This window comes from Harpia harpyja, chromosome 22, assembly GCF_026419915.1.
Source record: "Harpia harpyja isolate bHarHar1 chromosome 22, bHarHar1 primary haplotype, whole genome shotgun sequence".
Lineage (NCBI taxonomy): Eukaryota > Metazoa > Chordata > Aves > Accipitriformes > Accipitridae > Harpia > Harpia harpyja.
The window spans coordinates 10,428,051-10,449,501 of NC_068961.1; the positions used below are offsets into that span (position 1 = coordinate 10,428,051).

General features: G+C 46.4%; 1 protein-coding gene across 1 annotated transcript; it reads right to left on the reverse strand.

The window, feature by feature from the left end:
* Nucleotides 1–949: 949 nt before the first annotated feature.
* CHST7 (carbohydrate sulfotransferase 7) lies at nt 950–2,752 on the reverse strand. Its single transcript, XM_052774065.1, has one exon. The coding sequence runs from the start codon at nt 2,440–2,442 to the stop codon at nt 1,000–1,002; it is 1,443 nt and encodes a 480-aa protein (XP_052630025.1). The 5' UTR covers nt 2,443–2,752; the 3' UTR covers nt 950–999.
* Between the last annotated feature and the right edge of the window lie 18,699 nt (nt 2,753–21,451).

The window sequence follows — 21,451 nt, forward strand, 5'->3', positions numbered from 1 at the left end:
GTGTTCATTCGCCTTCCAGTTACAGTCACCCCGACGCGTGTCCCCAAGAAACATGTTAGTCACCTGTATCTCACAAGAGTATCACCACCTAACTATACCAATATATTAAAAAAAAAATAAATCCTACTTTAAAAAGAATTACAGATTTCTTTAGAAAAGCAAAGATTTCTGCCACAAACATCTTTGAAACACGGAAGCAGGCGAATGCTTACCCCCTCCACACGCCCGCCGCTTCGGAGTCAGACACGGCTCCCCTTCCCTCGGCCGCTACCCCCTACCAGAGCATCAGCGACCCGCACGGGCAGAGCCCAGCCCTGCAGAGAGCCCGGCGGCCGGCCGGGAGCAGGTGAGCCGAGTCCTCCCCTGCGGCCGGCACCCTCCTGCCCGTCCAGGCCTGCACGGACCTCGGCAGCGAACTTCACAGAAGCCCCTCGCACGCGTCTCAGCGGCGACAGGAGAGAGCCGAGCGTGCTTCAGCGCTCGGGAAAGGCGACGCTCTCGCAGCCACACCGTTCGAGCCCTCCAGTTCCTTGCCGAGCGCCTTCGCTTGGCGGACGTTTTGAGTTTCGATGCAGTTTTTCGGGAGAACACCCGTGCTTTGCACGTGGTCGCGGTTTCACGTCGAAAGGGCTCCGAGATCGACGCCTCCCGCCAGACCTTCCTCTTCGACACGACCCCCGCCGCGCCCTCTCCGCGCGCCCCGTTCCCCGGAGCAAACACAGCCCCGCCGAAGCCAACGGCGGGGAGGCCGTCGGGGCTGGGTCCGGACCCCGCAGCGCTGCCGGCGCCTGAGGCGAGGCGGCTTTGCCTCCGCCAGGGCCGGCCCTCCCTCCGCCGGCGCGCCCGGCCCGTGAGGCGAGCGGCAGGCCGCCGCCACGCCAGCCGCGAAGCCCCGCGCTCAGCTCTGCGCGGCAGGCCGCCGTGGCGGAGCCGGGCCCCCCCCCCCCCCCCCTCCCGCGCCGCCCCCGCCCGTCCGGCCCTCACCCGGCGGCGGGCTCGCTACCGGGCGTCGCCGCCGCCGCTGAGGGGGTAGGCGAGGAGGCTCATGGCCTCGCCGCAGGCGGCCTCCACCTGCCGCACCTGCTGGCGGCTGAGGCGCTCCCGCCAGGCGTGGATGGCCTCCCGCGCGTCGCGGGCGGAGATGAGGAAGGGCCGGTCGGAGGAGTAGGCGGCGCCGCGGGTCATGTTGAGCACGAAGGCCTCCAGCGCGGGCGGCACGGGCAGCCCGGCGAAGCGCAGCAGGCGGCGCAGCTGGGCGCGGGGCTCCCGCACCAGGTCCTCGTAGCGCAGCTGCGTGTAGCGGCGGCGGAGCCAGGCCGGGGCGCGGCGGGCCAGGAGGAGGTCGCGGAGCCAGGCCTGGCAGATGACCTCCAGCGCGCCGCCGAGGAAGAACTCGGCGCGGTGCTGCGGCTGCGGCGCCCGCCCGCCGCCCAGCAGGCCGGGCGGCAGCAGGAGCTGCTGCTGCGGCGGCGGCGGCTGCTGCTGCTGCTGGTGGCGGGGCGGCCCCCGCGGCTCGGCGCGGTGGCGGCTGCGCAGCACCTGGATGCTCTCCCGCAGCAGCGCCTGCCTGGCCTTCAGGCGGGAGTTGTGGACGGCGCGGGGGTCGCGGAAGAGCTGCACCACCCGCAGGTTGAGGCCGGGCTCCCGCAGCAGCGGCAGCAGGGCGCCCAGCTCCAGCAGCCGCACGTCCTTGATGACCACCACCGGGTACTTGCGGCACTCGGCCTCCAGCTCCCGCAGCGCCCGCGGCGGGCACGTCTCCTCGCAGGCGGCGCCGTCGACGAGGCCGATCTCCCGGCGGGGCCGCGGGGCGGCGGGGCAGAGCGGCGGCGAGCAGATCACCTTGTTGGTCCGCCAGCCGAAGATGCCGGCCGTGGTGAGGTTGGCGGCGGCGGGCGGGGCGGGGGCCAGCGGGTCGCGGGGCCCGGGCGGGGCGGCGTAGAGGCGCAGGACCGAGAAGTCGCATCGGAAGAGGGCGCGCAGCATGTCGCGGAGGGCGCCCTGCAGGCTCAGCGCGTCCCCCGGGTAGAGGGCCTGCCACAGGTGCCACATGGGCTCGTAGAGGTAGAAGACGTCGGGGTGCTGGTTGAAGAGCTCCCCCAGGAAGGAGGAGCCCGTGCGCCAGGTAGCGTGCAGGTAGATGTGCCGCTTCCCCGCCGCCGCGCTGCCGTTCCCCGCCGCCCCGGCCGTGCCGCCGCCGCCGCCCTCCTCCTCCTCCTCCTCGTCCAGCGGCGGCTGCCGCTGCTCCCAGCCCCACTCGCTCAGCGCCTCCTCCAGGCTGGGGCAGCGCCGCAGCAGCGGCTCCTCGTCCGCCCGCCCCCGCCTGGCCCCGTAGTCCAGCGCGTAGGGCACCAGCAGGAGCAGCAGCAGCGTGTACAGCACCAGCACCGCGGCGAAGCGGCGGTGCTCCCCCCGCCACCGCCACCGCCGGCGGCCCTTCATCGCGGGGGGGCTTGCTCCGGACCGCCGGGGCTCCGCCGACCCTCTGGCTGCCGGCGGGCGGCTCTTCGCGAAGAGGCAAAGTTAGCGGCGGCGGGGGGTGTGGGCTCGGGGGGCCCTCCCCGCCGGGGAGCACGCCCACGGGCACGCCGGCCAGGCTCGGGCCGCCGGCCCCGCCGCCCGCCCGCCCTCGGGCCGCCTCCTCCTCCTCCTCCTCCTTCTTCTCCTCCTCCTCCTCCTCCTCGCAGCGCGACGCGGAAGCGCCCGCACCTGCCCCCGCCGCCGCCGGAGGAGCCGCCGCCGGCGGGGCGCGGGCTGCTGCTGCTGCCGCTGCCGCTGCCGCCGCTGCCGCCGCTGCCGGGGCTCCGGACCACCCGTCGCCCGGCCCCTTCCCGCCCTCCCCTCGGGCAGGGCCGGAGGGGCGGGCTCGGCACCTCGGGAGTCACCCCCGCCCGGGGAAGGGCGAAAAGGCCAGGTATGTTAGGGACCCAGCAGCTGAGGCTGTCCTGAGGAGGAGCGTTTGGTCCTCTCATCTACCAGGTCTCCAGAGAAAGAACACGCTACGGTAACGAAAAGAGGTGCAAATATATTTTTAGGGTGGATGACAGCTATTAAAATCTGCAGCGGGTTTCAGAAATACTGCAGTTCGGCGCTGTGGAGAGCTGCGGGATTTCTCAGCCGCGCTTTTGTGTGCGTGATGGGACACAGACATCTCGATCATGACTCATTGCTCCGGTTTACGCATCTAAAAGTTTTGTGTCTGTCTGAGCTGGTCACCCTTTGCAGTTGGTAGGAAGGAATGGGCACCCACAGAGACATTCAACCTGTCTGGGATGTCTGATAGCCTTCTGATAACCCTTCTCTTTATTAACTACACTGGGAGCATAACGTAACCAGCTGAGACTTAGACTTCGAGTTTTTTCAGACATCTAAGATTAGCTTAAGTGAGTCTCTTGTGGGATGGAGTGTCAGCAAGATGTTGACTTCAGGTGTTTAAATTCAGATGTGTAGTCTCAAAATCTCCAGCCCAGCCCCTGCCTGACCTTGGAAGAAGCTCACAGAAAGGGATGGACCACGATCCCGTGTTCCTGGTTAAGGCATCCACCTGGCAGGAAAGCGATGTCCCTGTCCTGCTGACTGTGTAGCGGGGGCTGCTGACTGTCCTAACCTCTAGGCAATGGATGGCATCCCCTGTAAAACACTGCTAACATGTAAGTGTGGCGTGCAGAGTGAAATTCGGCGAGGATAACACAATTCTTACCCTCAGTCTGTGATGCTTTGACTCCCAGAATAGCCTGTGCAGTACGTATGCACCTGTGGTAAGGCACATTACACAACCTTGGTCAACAAGATCACGGGGCACAGAAATGACCCACTCGTTATACAGGTTCTAAAAACGCTCCTTCTATAGTATAGATATATAGATATGGAGTCTGCAGCTGCTGCACATAGTCTGAATGTCTAGCTATTGAAGAATAATCTTACTTCAAATTTGTCGGGCAAAATACGAGGAGCACAAAGCAATGCGAGAGAAAAAGCATGCTTCTCTTCTGTCCAGGTGGTGAGCCAGCAGTCTGCCTGCTAACACTTTACTTGACCTCTGTTAAGTAAGTGTTAAAGACTGGGCTTCCTGCAGTTTATGGCGTGCTGAGTGAGTAGATGGTGCCAAACAAGACTTGTAGGCTCCTGAGCAGAAGAATGTAGAAATGATGGCATTGGAAAGGAAATTCTGCCCCAACATACATTTCACCGCTTATATTCGTCATGGCTTTGGGCTTTTTAAACAGCAAGATACACCAGTGTGAGTTTCAGCTCTGACTCTGTAAAGGCCACGATTTCGTCCAGACGCTCAAGCAACTAAGGGAGAACAGAATAAAAACACACTCGCCAAAACCAGGTCACAGTCTTGCCCAAAAAACTTCCCCTATCCAAAGAACACGCGTATCTAGCATTTTGAGAGGTATCTCCAGTGTAGTTGACTTCTGTGCCATCATGCAAAATAGTAATTTTGGAAGATTTGCCAAGATGGGATCCTGAGAAGTGCAGATGAGAATGGATAACTCTGAGCTGCTGGGGTTTCCCCTTTGTAAGACAAAATACTGAGTTGGCAGTAGCATCAGCACCATCGCTGACAGAGGAGCCACAGTGCAATACATGTTACTTTAAACTAATTTTGTATTGGTTTCTATGGCACATACTTGTCCAAAAACTAAAGTGAAGGTCTTAAAACAGCCTAACTAAAGTAAAGCTGTCTTGAAAAGAATGAAACATCTCGCAGCATAAGACGGCCTGCCAGACAAATGAGAAACCATAGAAATAAAACTATGTACATGTTATGCTGATTTTTTTTTCAGGCAACGGAGCTACAAACTTCTGTGGCAACTGTTCTGGAAAAAGTGAAAGATGCAAGTCACTTTACCACAAGCTACATCTTTACTAAGATAAAAACGTAGTCAGTTGTTAAGAGATGATCAAACCAAAAAAAGAATCGCAGAAAATGTTTTGTTCTGCACCTTCATGTCAGTTCCTCTGCTGAAAGAGGATTAACCTGTAAATATTTAGTTTGTTTGTTTTGGGTTTGGGCTTTTTTGGCGTGGAGAGATTGCAACAGAGCCATTTTGCCACTGATCGGGTGCCTGAGCTAGGCTTGAAATCGCCGAGCTCCAGCTTTCCTGAGGGGTCATGTGAAGTACCCAATTTGAACATTGGGGAGTGGATTGCTGGTCCAAATAGAGCTTGTAAGAGATTGGCTTTTGCTTTTCTTGTTTCTCAGTTCTGTATTAATTTGTTCTGTCTTCAGCACAGATAAGAGGGATGACTTTCCCCTGTTCAGGCTTTTTCTATGGACCATAAAGAACACCATTTACATATACAGAGGATCTTCTGCATCTCCTTCCGAGAGCGGGACAGTTCAGTACCCAAGAGAGGCAGCCAGGTTCTTCTTCATTGATATGCGAAGCACCCTGGCCATTTGGTGTCTAGCTCCTGCCTTCTCTTGGTGATAATTCTGTGCTTTATGTTATTTTATGAAGGCAGAAAAAAAGAGAATATAGGCATAACGTGTTCTGCATAGTTTAGTACAGCAGTATTTCCTTTCTAGTTTCCAAGCTTGTCACTGAAAGTATTGGCTGTTTCTAATCTAACATAACATTGGCTTCCTGTGTATTATCTCTCTAACTTAATTTTTGCTCTTCCATCTCCCACGGTACTTCTACTGACAAGAGAGACAGTAAATGCTGGAATGCCACGTTTCAGCCTCAGAATCATTTTTATCTTCTCAGGAGAGGTTTCAAAATAGAAATAGTTGCCTCTATATCTAGCCATATTTCAGCTCTCTCATGCTCTTGTGATTTTCAAAGAGCGCTTTGTGATTAAAAATAGCTTGATTAGCTGATAAAATTAAATATGCTTTGCACAGGGAGCACCGCCCTCAAACATCCTGGCTGTTAATGAGTGCTCTGCTTGCACATACTGTCACTCACAGGCTTCAGCCAAAAAGAAGTCCGTGCTTAATGGCAGCTTAAAAAGCTTCAAGAAGCCGACAAACTAGGACAATATTTTTACTTTTGAAGTTGCTTTGTCATCAGATGGTTCAACATGTGCAATACCACATGTTTCACATATGAGTCCAGTCTTAGTAGCACACACTTCAGAAGGCACATGTTGAGAATGGTGGGATGGATAAGCCAGTCCAGGCGAGGTGGCTGGCACAGAAGGGACTTTTTGCAGTGGAGTTTACCCCAAAGCGGAACAGAGGTTGAGGGCCTGCAAAAGGTCAAAAATATCACAGAAGTTTTGAGAGACTCAGTGGAAATTTAGAGGATATGAAGAAAGTGGAAAGTTGGACAAAAGGAGAGGAGACTTCTAAGCTGGGGCTGGTGAGCAGCTGAGTGGAAGAGGCTTCAGAGGCAAAGCCACGGGCAGAAGGTGGTAACTCTGCTCTCTGCACATACCTCTGAAGTCACTCTTCAGTACCTGCAAGAAAGACGAGGAAATGGGGCAGGAAAACCAGTGTTCATGACTGTCTTGGTCTGTGTACTCCTTCTGCTAGTTAAACTGGAACAAGTTCAGACCTCTGAGTTTGTGGGCTGATTTGAGAGAAGGCAGGTGTACAGCTTCAGGTTTTGGTTAATATAATCGAGTAGTCGCCGTGCGAATCATACCACCCAATGGCTCTCTGCAAAAGAGCAGGGGCAGCGGGAAGGCAGGAGACCTCTCAGTGCCCCTCCAGACTGAGGGAAGCTGGCAGCTGAGGTTGGGGACCAACAGCACGTGTGGAGTCGGAAGGGAGGGGGTGCGTTGCTCCCTTCTCGCTCCTGAATTTCTCCAGTTATTCCTAACTGAGCACTGGTAAAGTTACGCACCTGCTGGTCTCTGCTGCCTGACGTAAATGCTGGGCACAGAGCGCGACCTGGGGAGGTGTTGAGATGAAGCCAAATCCAGCGCTGCAGCCTGCTTTTGGGCTAAGGGGTGCTTGATAACACAGTCCAGCATTGCTGAACCAGCTGCAGCAGCCTGATGGGTACGCAGCTAGGGGAGCTCTTCTGCGCCTGAGAGAAGCAGATACATTTCATTTCCACTTTTGATTTTTAAAAAATTAATCTAGTACTAATACACTACACTGAAAGCGTCAGAGTGGGGATTGTCTGTGGTTTTCCAAGACGTGGCTTTTCCAAGAATGTGAGGTCTGCGTATTGAAATGGACAAAAAAAAAAAAATTGAAAGCAGGTTTGGTTTTTTTGTTGTTTTTTTTGTTTTTTTTTAATTTAAAACACGGTCCCTTTTACATCATCAGTGATCTTGTGAGGTCCTCTAACTTCGGCTAAGAAAGGAAGATAATGCCCTCACTGAAGGTGATAGAAAATGCTTACTAGGAAATGCAACAACAAAATGCAGGAGGTGGAAGGCAGAGCAAAGCAAGCTTATGTATTTGTTGAGGTTCAAGAGGAAGTTCAGAAGGAAAAAATCTGTTATTATTTATGACAGTGGAAATTCAGTTAAATCAGTAACAATGAAAGAAGAAAACATCTATTCTGCGATCCAACTCAATGCTAATGTAACTTGAGTCTTTCTAAGTTATGCCAAGGATGACTCTAATTTGAAGTCTTTAAGCCTTTCCCCTGCAGAGTGTGCTCTGTTATCCCATGAGCAGTGAGACAGTCATCTCGCAACCCAGAAGTGGGCTTAGGCTACATGAATAGCCAGCATCTCCATCGAGCCTCCCACTGCCTGGCAATTTACAGTAGCTGCTGAAGAAAAATTATTCCTTCGATAGTAAGAAATATTAATTTCGATAGTAATGTATTTGGGGTCTCACAGCTTCAAATACAAGTGCCTCAACACTAAAACGTGTGGGAAATAATTATTTGTAATGGCAGAAAGTGTGATTTTTTTTCTGTTTTCTCTCATTGTCACAGACTCGCTATTGCTGAATTGGAGATGCTGATTAAGAATAACAGCAAGCTTTTGCAACTCAACAAGTTAAGCCATTGTGTCGGTATAATTAGGGAACTAAATCTTTTATAGTTCAGTCAAGCGAAGAAATGAACTAGAAAATTTGAGACCTATTTTTAACTGGGGATTTCCCCCCCCCCCCAAAAAAAAAACCTCTGACAGCCTTTTTAACGAAATACTTACAGCTCTCCTGTGCCTTCATAAGGCAACACTTTCATGCACAGAATATAATTTTCAGACTGAGAATCTATCTGCCTTTTTATTCATTTCAGTCTTATGTGCAAATCTGTACTGGCATGTGCAAATGAAAATGCTTAGAGCTCAATCACTGCACCTACTTTATAAATTTATCCCACCAAGTTTTCTAAAGATCATTTTGTAAATTCAGAATTTCTGATGCAAATGATTTCCAGGTGTCATTACTGTGCCTGTATGGGAGAAAGACAAATGCCAGAATGTATCATTCATTTGAAATTTATTCTTGTATATGCTTGTGCCAGATGATCTAACTTTTATGAGGAAAATGTTAGCAGGCAAAAAGGTAGTGATTCCGGGAAACTCCTAGGCTCCTGGAACCTCTGGGAACTGGTTTAGCTCCCTGGCTGTCATTACTAGTTATTAATGAGGAAGTCTTTGCTGGGTTTGTTAACACTGTTAATTGGGGTTTCCCAACTTGAAGGGTAGTCAGCAGGCCATAGTTTATTTTTTTCCAGCTGTCTAATAAGTGCAACAGATTTAAAAGTTGGTTGTAGTCTCTTGCCTTGGGCCTTCATTACAAGCTTTACAAAACCTGGCCAAAGGGATCACACGCAGCTGCGACACACCATTTGTTTAGTGATGCATCAATATGCTTAAAACACTACGTGAAAACCATTTTGGTTTGACTGTAACCTTTAGCAACAAGGAACTTGCACACAGGCTAACCACACTTCCTCAGGCTCTGCAGGACAACCCTGCTTAAGTTTCCAGTGCCACCGTTTCATTTCGTGACTCCTAAACAGAGGTCTTTATTTGTGAGTACAGGCATGTCCAGCCAAAGCTGAGCCCAACTGAGTTGATTGTAAGTGGTTAGATATCAATAATTTTAAAAGGAAATCTTCATGGTTAAGGTTTAAAATAAACTTTGACTACATATAGTTTATGATACTAAGAACTGCAAGCAATAAGCTGTGTTATTTGTCTGTGAGGACAACAGAAGATTTCCTGGAAGGACCCCCACGCATGCCCACATGTGTGCAGACTCACGCATGTCTGAGAATCCCTGTAACAGCGACAACTGCATTGACATGCACATCAGCTGTCATGGATATTTTACTCCTACTCACTCTATCAAGTTTGTAGTTGTCAGAGGTAAGAGAGATTTGCCTCTCAAAGCTGCAGAACAAGGACAGGGTACTGGTGTCTTGCAGTCCCAGGACAGGTGTCTGCTACCTGCACTTCTCACTGTCAGGACTGAGCTTAGGTGGGAATAAGAAGAAAAGGATGCATTAGGTATCAGCACCCTGGCAGAAAAAAGCGATTAGGACAAAATGCTTACAGAAGTTTTCTGTGAAGGGGCGACTGCTTAAATTTACTCTGGACGGGTTTTGGAATGCAAATGTTAATTGTCAGGCTCTTTGCTGCTTTAGCTATGTAGACAAGTTAATGCAATTTTAGGTTTTATATGACTGTGAAAATTGTCTCACAAAATTTACTAAAGCTTTAGCACGGAAATCATCTGCTCTTCTGCTCTCACAGTAGCTTCACTCTTACAATACCTATTACAAAAATGAAGAGAAAACCCACAAACCCAACTCATTAAACAAGTGGGAGAACAGAAGAAAAACACAGAGTAAAAGGTCAGCACAGGATACAGCGGCTGATTTACAAATGAGAGCTAACTAATGTTCTCGCTGAACAACAAAAAAGTTACATGCAATTGCAGAGCTGCTGTGCAAATTAATTTGAACTATGCAGCTCGAAGTATTTAAATGCAGCCTGAAATCTTCAAGCTGACCTCAGCACAGTTTCTGCAGTACTCCTCATGTTCTCCTCCCAGAAGAAATTCCTGCCCATTCCACCTGTCGCCTTCGGGTTGACGATAGAAATGTTTGGGAAAATCTGATCTCTGCACCTCCTGGAATTATCCTCTGTCCAGGCAGGCTTCCCGCATCATTTATTAGCCACTGGAGTTGGTTGTATGGAGAGGAGCATGTAGGCGTTACTGGTGGTAGGACTGAACACACCAAACCAGGCTGCTCCAGCTTGCCGGCCGTGAGGTTCATCAGGCAAGACCGGAGTATGTATTCAAACTCCCTATACCTCTGCGCTGCTTACGGAAAACTTTATTGTAGTCTCCTTTGCTGTATTTCGTTGGTTGGTTGGTTGATTTTTCTTTTGTCCTTCCTTCACTGTCTTCATTCCTCTTACCTATGGGCTTTTTTTGTTTATCCTCTTGCTGGGTGGTCTGGTCATCCAACCTTCAGGGAAGAGCATTGACCCACTTGAGCCTGAAGCAGCTGCCCAGGCAGGAGCTACAGAGAGCTGTTCACATTTGTTTTGATACTGGGGTGAAATGGAAGGAAGCCCCTGTTTTGCATCTTGTTTTCACAAAATTGCCATACTTTGTGGTTTTACTGTTCGGGGATTTTTTTTTGGTGATTTCCCCTTCAATCTGCTTTTGGGAAACACCCCCTGTAAACACTGCAAGACTACTGGTAAAACAGGCAGAAAATTTTACTAAATTTTCTAATATTTTAAGTATTTGAAATTGTTGCCACAGTTGCTTCCATCAGAGTTCTGATGAAGTTAAGTTACCTCAAGCGAGGTAACTTTGATCTGGACCTTTCCTGACCAATGGCCCCCCAGTTGGGCTGAAATGGGGTCCTGGGCTGTGGGCGAGGGGGGGTCAGGGTGGGCTGGGCAGGGACAGTGGTGTCTGTAGGTGGCCTCAGGGGCCTGGCACTTGGTAACTGACAATTTTCTGCACTCTTGCCTTTCATTTCTGCCAAGAGTCACTCTGAGGGATGTGCTGGACACCCACCTACATCTGAGCTGATTCGCTGCTGTAAGGACCAGGCTCTCCCACCTGTATTCACTAATAATTGCTAAAAGAATGGAAACATACTAGTGGGCTATTGCCTTGTAAGGCTTAGTCCATGCCCTTGTATCTCCAGAGTAAGCATAACACAAACATGGCAAGCGTATATCTTCTCTGAGTCTCCTTGATGCACCCACAGCTGTTTTGCAAAGGGAGTGGGGTGTCCTTTTGATAATCAGGACAGATTCAAGTAACTTCTCTGCCATGAAGAGTCACACCTGCTTCTGAACCAAGCAAAACCAGGCAGCTAAACAGCCCCTTCACATTTCAGCTATTTTGGGGCTTTATCTACTCGGTGAAAGGACTTACAAATGGTTTTCACCCAAGCTCACAGTCCACAGTGTGAATTGAAATAAAGGCGTTTCTTAGCAGTAGCATCACGTTGCCTCTTGAATAACTCAGCCATAGCAGACTTTCACCTGATGAACACTGAGGACCTCCTTTGAGGGTCTGGTTTGAGTCATCTGCTGAGGGACATCTCCTGAATACACAGAGCAGGTCAGGAGTACATGGCCCTCTTCCAGCTGTCCTGGGCCCTGGCGTCCTGACTTACTGACAGGCATCAAGGTTATCAGTCAATCCAGCCATGCCCGGTACTTTGGGAAGTTCCTTAGTCTCAGTTCCTTCATTTTTAATCCATTTTTTTGTTCCTCTTCTTGTAAAACTCTTTATTCCTTATTTACAGCATGAACTCTCTCCACCTAAGAGTACCTTGAGCTTTGATGTACCACACCTTACAGTACCGACAAAAAGGTTTTGTAGGGAAATCTAAGTCACCACTATTCACAGTAGTTTGGCTTTACTGACTTCAGGTGTCCAGATGATGCCTAGGGATTGCTCAGTGCCATCCTTCTTCCTCTGGGAAGCCTGACAGTATTTCTGCAGGGAAGTCAAATAGATCAGTTTGCTTAAACGTTTTGTCTGGGATCTAAGATGCCCTGTGTCTATTTACTTGGTTAATTTATCCTTATCCTGTGGGAGTCCTAAAAAATTGAGTTTCTCTTCAAAGGGCTCCTGTAAAAACAATTAAAGTAATTAAAATTATCTGTGTTTGTGTTAGGAGACCTGTTTTCCTTCCCTACGTGGCCCAAACAAGAGCTTCCTGTGATCTGAGTTCCAGCCATACATCTTGCAGGGTGGACTTTTACTGCCTCAACCACAATTCCTTCTGCCCAATAATGCGCTCAAATAGAAAGCGTTTAACGTCTTTTCTGATTTAATTAGCAATTGACTCATGATGGAAGTAAAACTAGCATCAACACCAAACTGTGTGGCTTTGCTGAATGCTGTCTGTCTCAATTTCTGCTGTCATTGAATGAGAAGATAGTCAAGAAAATTAAAATAATTTGATAGGTATAGTAGATTATAGTGACATGTCTCAAGTTTTCAAATGATAGATGTTTGTCAGTCATCAGTAACCTCATCAGCAATCAATAGGTAAGTAGATAGCTTCTCAGATGAAAAAATACACTGGTTTCCACTGTAATCCAAAACATTTTAAACAGTATTTACAGGAAATTAAAAGTGTGAAAAGATTTTAAAATTCAAAATAGGTTTATCTATTTCAGTTTGGGAAAAACCCAGACCAAATGAAACATCACATGGCTAATATTTCAATCCCAATTGATTTGCCAATCAAACTGGACTGCTGTCTTTCTGTTATCATTTTAAGATGTGTAATTTTGCAGTTCAGGAATAAAAAAGAATTCATTTGCTTAGTCTCTCTTTGAATAACATAGCTTTTATAACTGACTTAAATGAATTACTTAAAACCAGAAAGGGTATATCCTGTATGCGCCTTGCAGTTCTCCTGCTCATATTAACTCTGCTCTTCACATTATCCCTTTCTGTGTCAGCCTGCATCAGTCCAGAAGCAACATCCTCAGAAGGCAACTCTGGATGTGGCTGAAAGGATCATAAGCTTATCAACACAAAATAGCTATAGTTTCACTTTGGTAGAGTGGTGTACTCGTGTTACCCATGTTACATAGTGTCAAAAATGTGATTTATTATGTATTTCTGATGTAGAAAACTGTATTTAGAGGTTGAAATACAATAAAATTAAATCAAGAAAAGAAGTCACCAAAGCTACACTACCTAATGTAATACTAAGTTGCAATAAAACCAATTAAAGTATAAAGGAAATTAAAGCAGGTCTTGATTTTTTTTTTTTTTACTATGCTATGCTCAGTAAAGTAAATTCAAAATCAAAATAATTCTGTTAATACAAAGATTACCTTTCCTTATATAAACTCTAAAAAATGACTTTGAGTTTGATCAAGAAGTCTAGACTAGGAGTGGAGAATTTTACTGAATAAATATAGAATGTAGCTGAACAGAAAAGCAGAACTATTCTTTTTTGAGTCACAAACTCGGAACCAGTTACAGAGCTCCCTTTAGTTTTTGCTATGATGATGGGATTATTCCTGTTATTCTCACATTACTGTCACATTACACACTACAGAACCTTTATAATACAAACATTAGCAAAACAGTTTCAGTAGGACTCAATCCTTAATTAAACAAAAGCACATGACAGTCTCAAATCTCTAGGTTATTTTAGGTGCATAGAATGTTTCAGAGAGTCTTTATGAAAATACTTAAGATCATGTTAAATCTGGGGAAAATTTTCTCACCTACACACTCCTATCATTGGCTTTACTGACAGCTTTTTTTCTCCTCCTCCAGCCCTGCAGCATTCACTCCAAAAATCACTCTGTGTAGTTTGGGACCTGCCTGCAGCTCTGGCTGGAGCAGTGCTGATGTACTCTGAGCTTCTGCGCTCCCTGAACTTCTGGTGGCCCCCACCGTCGCCTGTCCAGGCATCCTGGACAAACTTAAAATGGTTAGTTGGACTAACGTTTGCTGGACGTACGCAAACCGATTGCAGAAGCCCAGCTGACCTACACATTTGCAGCAAATTTGGCATGCCTAAAAGATGCTGAGGCTTCATGGCCTTGCCGCTAGTCTCTTTGGCTGCTGACGTTGGCTGGGCTGTGTATAGACATGTGCCTCTTACACGTAGCATGTGCAAAGCTGTCGCTTCCCTTGTCACAACATTAAAAAAAAAGAACATGGGGATGGATGTCCCTCAGGCAATAATAATAAACAAGCGAAAATAAAAGGTGGGGAAAAGCCGGGGGCTCACCTACTCTGTTTCCCCGGCCCTTGAGACTCTGGAACGGCAGAGTCCGGCACCGGAGGGAAGGAGCTCGTCACATAAAACGATGTTTTCTCGCTGCTTCAAGGGGAACTGGAGAGCATCTGGGAGGCTTAGATGTTGACATTGGGATGTTTTCTTTTCCCATGGTCTTCTGTTTTGAAGAGTCTGGAAAGTCAGTCTTTCCTCAAATATCAGATATCTCAGACTCTCTTGATTCTTTTTTTAGGAATTTTACATACTCCAACCTCCAAGATTTACAGATCAATCGGGTATGAGACTCACGGCCACTTGAATTTCAAGTAGGTCACTAAAAATGCAGTTATTTTTAAGCAAGCAACTGCAAAAATACTCACCATTTTCCACATTACGGACTCTGCTGTTCTGATGTCTTTCTCCAGAAAAATACTGTGACACATACAAACAGGTTTTTAAATTCTCAACACAGCCTTATCACACTGAATGGTCTTAAAAACATGTTGCCGTTGGTTTAGTAGAAGTCACTACAGAAATTACTGTTAGAAAAAAGCCTCTAACACAACAAAACCAGCTGCTCAATCATCAATTAATTGGAAAATTACAACAAAGAACTGATGATTAATTTAAACATCTCTGCTTTTCCTTAGTATGACCTAAAACCAGATGAGTATCCTTGCTCTTGGTAATATAGCAGGTGGGGTAACTTTCCTGTTTAAAACTGGGTCATGGATCACCTGACTCATTTCTGAAATCTTGATAGAGCAAAATTGCATGAAAGCTTATCAAAAGGAAACTGACATATAAACCTATTCCTAGGCCAGCTTTTCTCTTCTCACTGTGCCTCAGCAGCTGCAGGTGATGTACCATCACTCTGCTGTAGTACTCATTAGCCCACACCACTTTTACAGCTGGTGCAGGCTGATTGTCATTGGGATTTTGTACCCACGCCAAGTCTGACTTGGCTGTGTAGCTCGTATGCCCACATAGGGGTTTGAGGGTGTTATGTTGGTCATTTAAAAGAATTACTAAATGAAAATCCCACTGCTCAATTTGAAATATCCCCTGTGCCAGCAGCTTTCTAATTTGTTCAGGCACTTTGGCAGAAAACAGCTGGTGGAAGTAGCTGGTATAAATGAAGGAGGGTATCAGAGCAGACTGCAAAACATCACCTGGTACAGCAAGGTGATTTTTTTTTTACATGTTTAAAAATATATGAATATGCTAGTGTGTCTCACTGTTATTCTGATATGTCCCTATACTTTAGTGAGTTTCAGTTATGAAATGCAAATGATGCTAGTGATGTTCTGGTTATTTAGGTGCCAAAGGCTGTGCAGTGATGCTCCAGGCACCTGAGTGTGGTCTCCATGTGTGCCTGATATTCTTTGTCACCAGTGCTATACACAGTGTATGTAATATTGCCAGGATGTAATGGCTTCATCCTGCAAAATGCTGAGCACTCTCACCTGTCTGTTTCTGCTGTAAGTGAAACATGCTCCTGCTGCACCAGAAAAACTCAGTTTATATTCTGTTGGATTGAGCCTTATATTAATCTACTATAGTTACTTTTATTTTAAGTGCAGTGGTGTAGTTGTACAGCTATGCAACCTTATAAAAAAACAAAACCAGGCTCCATTTAAGAAAATAAAGGTTGGGAACGCCAGCTTTGTTAATTAATTGAAGTTCATCGTGAGGAATGTTTAGGATTTAAATGTCCTAATATAAAGTCCTAATTCAAAGGATAAGTGACAGCCACATAGCAGACAGTGTGTTATTACAGATAAGGCATTAGAGTAGGATTCAGGCTATCTGGATGCCATCGCTTTTTCTTTTATACTGAATTACTGCATGGCCTGGGACCAGACCATTTCCCATGTCTGAGCCTTTCAGCATTTGTTTGTCAGTGTTGATCTTGACTGAGAATACTACTGTAATAAATAAGGACAAATATGTAGCTCTTTGCAAGAATTGAAAACAGTGTTATCATTAAAAGGACACAACATAAATATCCAGGTTTCAGGATAAATTGGAAATTCAGTGCTCCTCTAGCCACACCATCTGCTGAGACCTACAGGCAGAGCTTGACTGGTGTAGTATCTAGAGATAAAACAATTTGCAGCACAGGGGAATAAAAGCATCTCTGCAGCAGACAGATTAAGCTGCTTTTTTTTCGCATTCTAATCTGTTAATCATGCACAGGGCTTAAGTATAGCTCAAGGCAGACCAGACATTGAATGATTTAATTTTGCGCTATTTATTGAACTGGATTTAATTTGAAGATATGTTGTTATCCGCTGCTCAGCAGTTCTTCAAAAAAATGAATGTCCATAATGAGATTTCTGCCATGAATCAGGGATTGTGTGTTTAAAATGGGTCATGGGCCTGGCCTTTCCAGGCTCCTGCAACTGCAGCTGCCTTTACGACAGTCATGCGGGCTAACCTTTGCAGAATTCACTTGAGGGTCCAATTTGGGGCCACTCCACTTAAAGTACTTACCATCCTTTTTTGTTGTTGTTTAAAACTAAGTGATGGGGGTCAGTAGCTTAAAGCAACTTCAGCCAGCACAGAAAGCAGGGAATAAAAATTAAAAGAGGGAGTCGTTTGGAGGTGAGGGGATGGGAGTAGTAAATTGGAGCTCAGCCAAGAGGATGGAAGCCAGTGGCCCTGCCAGCCCAGGAGAGAGTCTGCAGCCATTCCTGGGGAGAAGGGAATAGGCCCCACTTTCAGAAGCTGAAAAGGGCTGGGATGCTGAGAATGTGTAAATGTGGTCTGGCAGCCCCAATGCATGTAACTGCTGACAGCATCACAGCAAATCTCAGAGGGAGAGAAACAACCAGACATGGAAATATGCTTTGGAACAAGAGGGAAAACCAGCTAAATAATGGAGACTATTAAAGTATGCTGAAAAGAGGCTTCTATTAATTTCAAAATTTTTGCTTTTATAGTTTCTGGAAGGCTGTGAGCTCCTCCTGCAATGCTTTTACCAACAAAGCCTTTCTTGAATTTTTTTTTTTCCTGTGTATGTGTGAGTGTTTTTAGAGTTGAGTGGACCAAACACCTGAAGATGCAGTCTCCAGGCCTGAAGACGCTGTGCTTGTTCAGGGTAGGGTCAGATATTCTGGAGGCATTGCAAGATACAGGACAGTGCATTTTAAAGTGATTTTTGTCCGCACCATGTCCTTCCTGATGCTGTGCACAGGAGTGCATGTTTCTGAGACTTACTCCTGGTTCACATCGGTCATGCTGTGACATCTGCTGCTGTTCCTTAACTCATCTCACACATGGGACTTGGAAGAGCTGACCAGCAGCAAAGCCTGTGTGCTCCTTTGGGGCATTGATTGCTGGCTGCCATGAACATTTCTTTCGGCTAGGAATGTGAGGAAATACTTTTGTGAGAAACTATAAAATTAAATGGGACTAACCTAAAATATTCAAGTAAATAGGTCTGTTAGATCATTTACTCCCTTGCTGCATAAGCTGGCTTGCTTCATTTAGCACAGTGAAAGATATGGGTATTACCTTCCATGATTACCTGATTAAAAACTGGATAGCAAAGCAGAGAATCAGATCCCTCGTGAACTGAATATATCAAGAAAGCAATAAAGAGGTTGAATATAAAATTGCCAATGCCAACCTAATGCATCCATCTTTCTCCCTCTACCTGTTTTGGAGTAAGACAAGGAGTACTTTCAATAGCCACCAAGAATTTTGACATTTTGTTTTAACTTCTTCTCCTTCTCTCCTCAGTTTCTTCTTAGCCACATTCCTGGCTTGGCTAATGAAATTTATTTTGCATAGTAAAAGTACGTTTTTGGGATGTGAATTGGAAAGCAATGCTAATCACCAGAGGGAAAACTGTGTTGTGAAGATGAATGCATACCTCACCTTGCAGCCCAGAGAGGGCTATAGCTTTTGAGTATGGTAGGTGGGTTTGGTGGGGTGGGGGAATTAGGGAATCAAATTCTTTATTCATTGTCACTGTACTCCTAAATATTTTCCTTGGGTTTACTGATAAAATCCTCAGGGCTGGAAGTGCTGAAAAGGGGAAGGGCATATAAAGCAATATAAACTCCTTCCTTCTTCTGAGCAGCTGTTAGTCCAAGACAGCTGCCATGGATGTCCATCTGTCCCAGCTACTTGCTGGTACTAGGCAGTGTTTTGGACACATGAGAAAGGTAACTTCTGGGTTGTTTGTTTTTTTTTTTTTTTTTAAGTTCATTTAAACTATGGAGGACATTTTAAGGTTTTTTTGGGGGGTGGGAATTATGGCCATCATAGGTCAAGGTGCTCCTGGAGGGCCTAGCCAACTGCATTAAAACACAAACCTAAAGAATACTGAAAAACAAATCCTACGTTGATTACAAAGGGTATTACATTGCCTCTGTAATTCAATCAACCTATGGGCAGCTAGATGCTGTATCTGACAGCAGTCGCAGAGGAGCACTTTCTTTTCCTCACACCTCCGTACTTCTTCACACCCTATCAGCCCACTTTAATCTCTGACTCATAAACAGCTTGGAGATGACTACACTTACTCTTCTGAGTTGATCTATTTCCAGAAATTAGTGGCAGAATGAGACTTTCAGGTAAATAACCTGACCTTTTCCAAGTTGTTTGCTTCTTTGGCCATCACAGTCTCCTCAGAAACATGCCAGTTTGGTTGCAGGACTCCATCTTTCCCTTTCCCTATGGCAGCTGCACATTTTTTCCCTCCAGCCTGAGGCACTTTATATTCCTCAGCAGCTTGGACATCAGTTCCATGTCTGTTGTCTGGTCACAAAGGGATTAAAAAATGATTATTTAGTAATTGGCTAACTCTCATAATGTAAAAAGTCGTTTATTCTGTTCCCAAGAGCCACAGTTTCAGTCTATCTCTTCTTGAAAATGGCCAATGACACAGCGATCAATATCTTAACAAAATTAGGGTTGTCTGTAATAGGACCGACCCTTCAGTAAGTTTACCTTTGCTTTCCTGACAATCTCTTAATGAGCCTCTGCACGTACTATCTTGTCAAAGCTTGCATTTTTTTTACCCAGGTGAGTAAATGGAGTGACAATATCACTGACCCCTCATGACTATCCTGTTTTCATTTCAAATGCTGTGAAAGACTGGACTTACACCTAGTTTGGGTACATGCCTTGAGGAGCAGCTGCCTTTGGCTGCTTCAATTTTACATGTTGGCACTTTGCCTGGGCTTCACAGAATCACAGGATGGTTGAGGCTGGAAGAGACCTCTGGAGGTCCTCTGGTCCAATGCCCACTTCATCTTCTAACTTGATTTTATACATCTGTGTTGGAAGCATTTACAGCTGAGTCGATCACCCTGCCTACCCTCTACAGTCAATGGAGAGAAACTGGCAATTTCAAGGTGCAGTTTGTTTGATCTAGTACAAATACCGGGTTTCAAATGGGATGAGTCATGCCTGGAAACATCTGCTGCTCTCCATTGACTGCGAAGAGAGCCCAATGCCAAAGCAGATGTCTGCACTGGAAATGTCGAATCTGAGCAGATTTAGCCTCCTCTCTCATCTTTGTATTCACCTTTTAAGGTCTCCTGACACAGCTCTATACAATCTTTGTGGTCTTCCAGCTTGCTGCTGAACTTGAAAATTTCACCCATGAGGACTGGGTTGAATCTGCACTATACTGTCTGAATTAGTTCACATTTTATAAGTGTTTTGAAATTCCAACTAAGCGATGAAGGCAGGCTTTTCCCATGCATCTTCAGATCCAGTGTTTGGTTACTAGGAGTCCTTAAAGAAATCAAAAGGGCCTCTGCATATTGTCCATACAGGTCAAGCAGGACAAGTACACCACTGTCCAAGAAATCTCTTGGTGGGCAAAGTGGAAATGGGGTACTATCATGCTTCAGGCATGTCCATTCCTCAGCCATACCTTCAGTAATTCACTTGCCTCTTCCAGCTAAGTCACTTTTTTCTGACTGATGAAGAACAGAGTCCAGTGCTGCTTCCTTTTTCACCACCCTTTAAATAAAAGCAATCTGTTTCTACTTGTATTTCCTTGAAATAACTTAATTTGCTAAATACCCATCCCAGACATAGCTTGTGCACTTAACCAAGTAATTGCTTTCTGGCAGCGTTCTCTAAGAATCTGCTCACTCTTTCCCAAATGTCTTTCTGTGTATTTCCTCTGCATATGAGGAAGTTTCCAGTATTTTTGACTATAAGTGTCCCACTGGATTGACACCCTTAGGGTGGAAGATGAAAGACTCTCTTCCTCCCCCCAGGCAGGCTCACTCTGACTCCTGCCTACAGGGAGAGCAGATTCGATACAGAGAGACGGATGTCTCAGCCTGTGCAGCACCGAGCAGGGCTACTGCTGATTTACTCTGGAAACCCATCTTCAGCAAAGCGAAGCACTCCTCAGCCTCTCCCTGCTTTTTTTTTCCTTCTGTTATTGTAGTATTAACTTCATTGTGTTTTGGACACAAGAATACAATCTGAACATTTGGTTAAAATCTAAGGTGACCAAGTTGAGCTTTTTTCATAAGAACTTCAAGTTTCTAGTAACCTGAAAAAAAGTTGTATCTGCCCTCAATACCAGATCATCTTATTTTTCAGTGTTGAGCTTCCTTATCTTAGTTCCATGATTCCTGGAAGCTGCCCCAATTTATTGCCATTTGCTTCTTGGTCAACTTCATTGCATTGCTGACTGATTTTCTTGCTCTTTGTTACAGTTTTTAAATTTTCACCTCTTTTCCTCTTTTTTTTTTTTTTTTTGATGTTTCATGTTTTATTTAGCTAGTATTAGGCTGGCTTCTCTCCTAGTTTGACTTGCTTAGAAGGCAACTCTTCCTCTTTTTTCACAGCTTCTCCTTGCACTACTTTCTTCCAGAAGGTAGCAGGACAGACTCTAATTACTCTAATTTAAGCATGTGTGGCTTAATACCATAGGTGCAATTTAGTGCAAGTTTGTTGTATTGCTCTCCTCTGAAGTCAGGCCACCTGAGCTATTGCCAGCTCTTGCTGAAAGTGTTTTCCAAACCAGGTGACATTTGCCAGATGACCAGATGGAAAGTAAAATAAATTAAGAAACTAGCAAGCAGATTCAGAAAACAAACAAAAAGAAACAGAGCAACCACAAACTTTATTGGCTATCTCTGCTTGGAGCGATTCCCAAAGTCCTGTCTGTGTTTTGTTCAGCTAGGAGCTGCCAGGACATGTCTGCAGCTGCTTGGAGCTGGGAGCTGGTTCCCTTGACAAGCTGTATGCCCTGGCACTATCCCCCAAGCTACAACCTGCTGTTTACAGCAAAGATCTTCCAATTAATTTCTCGGCACGCTGGCAATTCAGCTGAATACAAACACACTTCTGGAGACATC

Coding starts and splice junctions, on each gene's coding strand:
- CHST7 (XM_052774065.1), bottom strand. CDS start 2,442: ATGAAGGGCCGCCGGCGGTGGCGGTGGCGGGGGGAGCACCGCCGCTTC.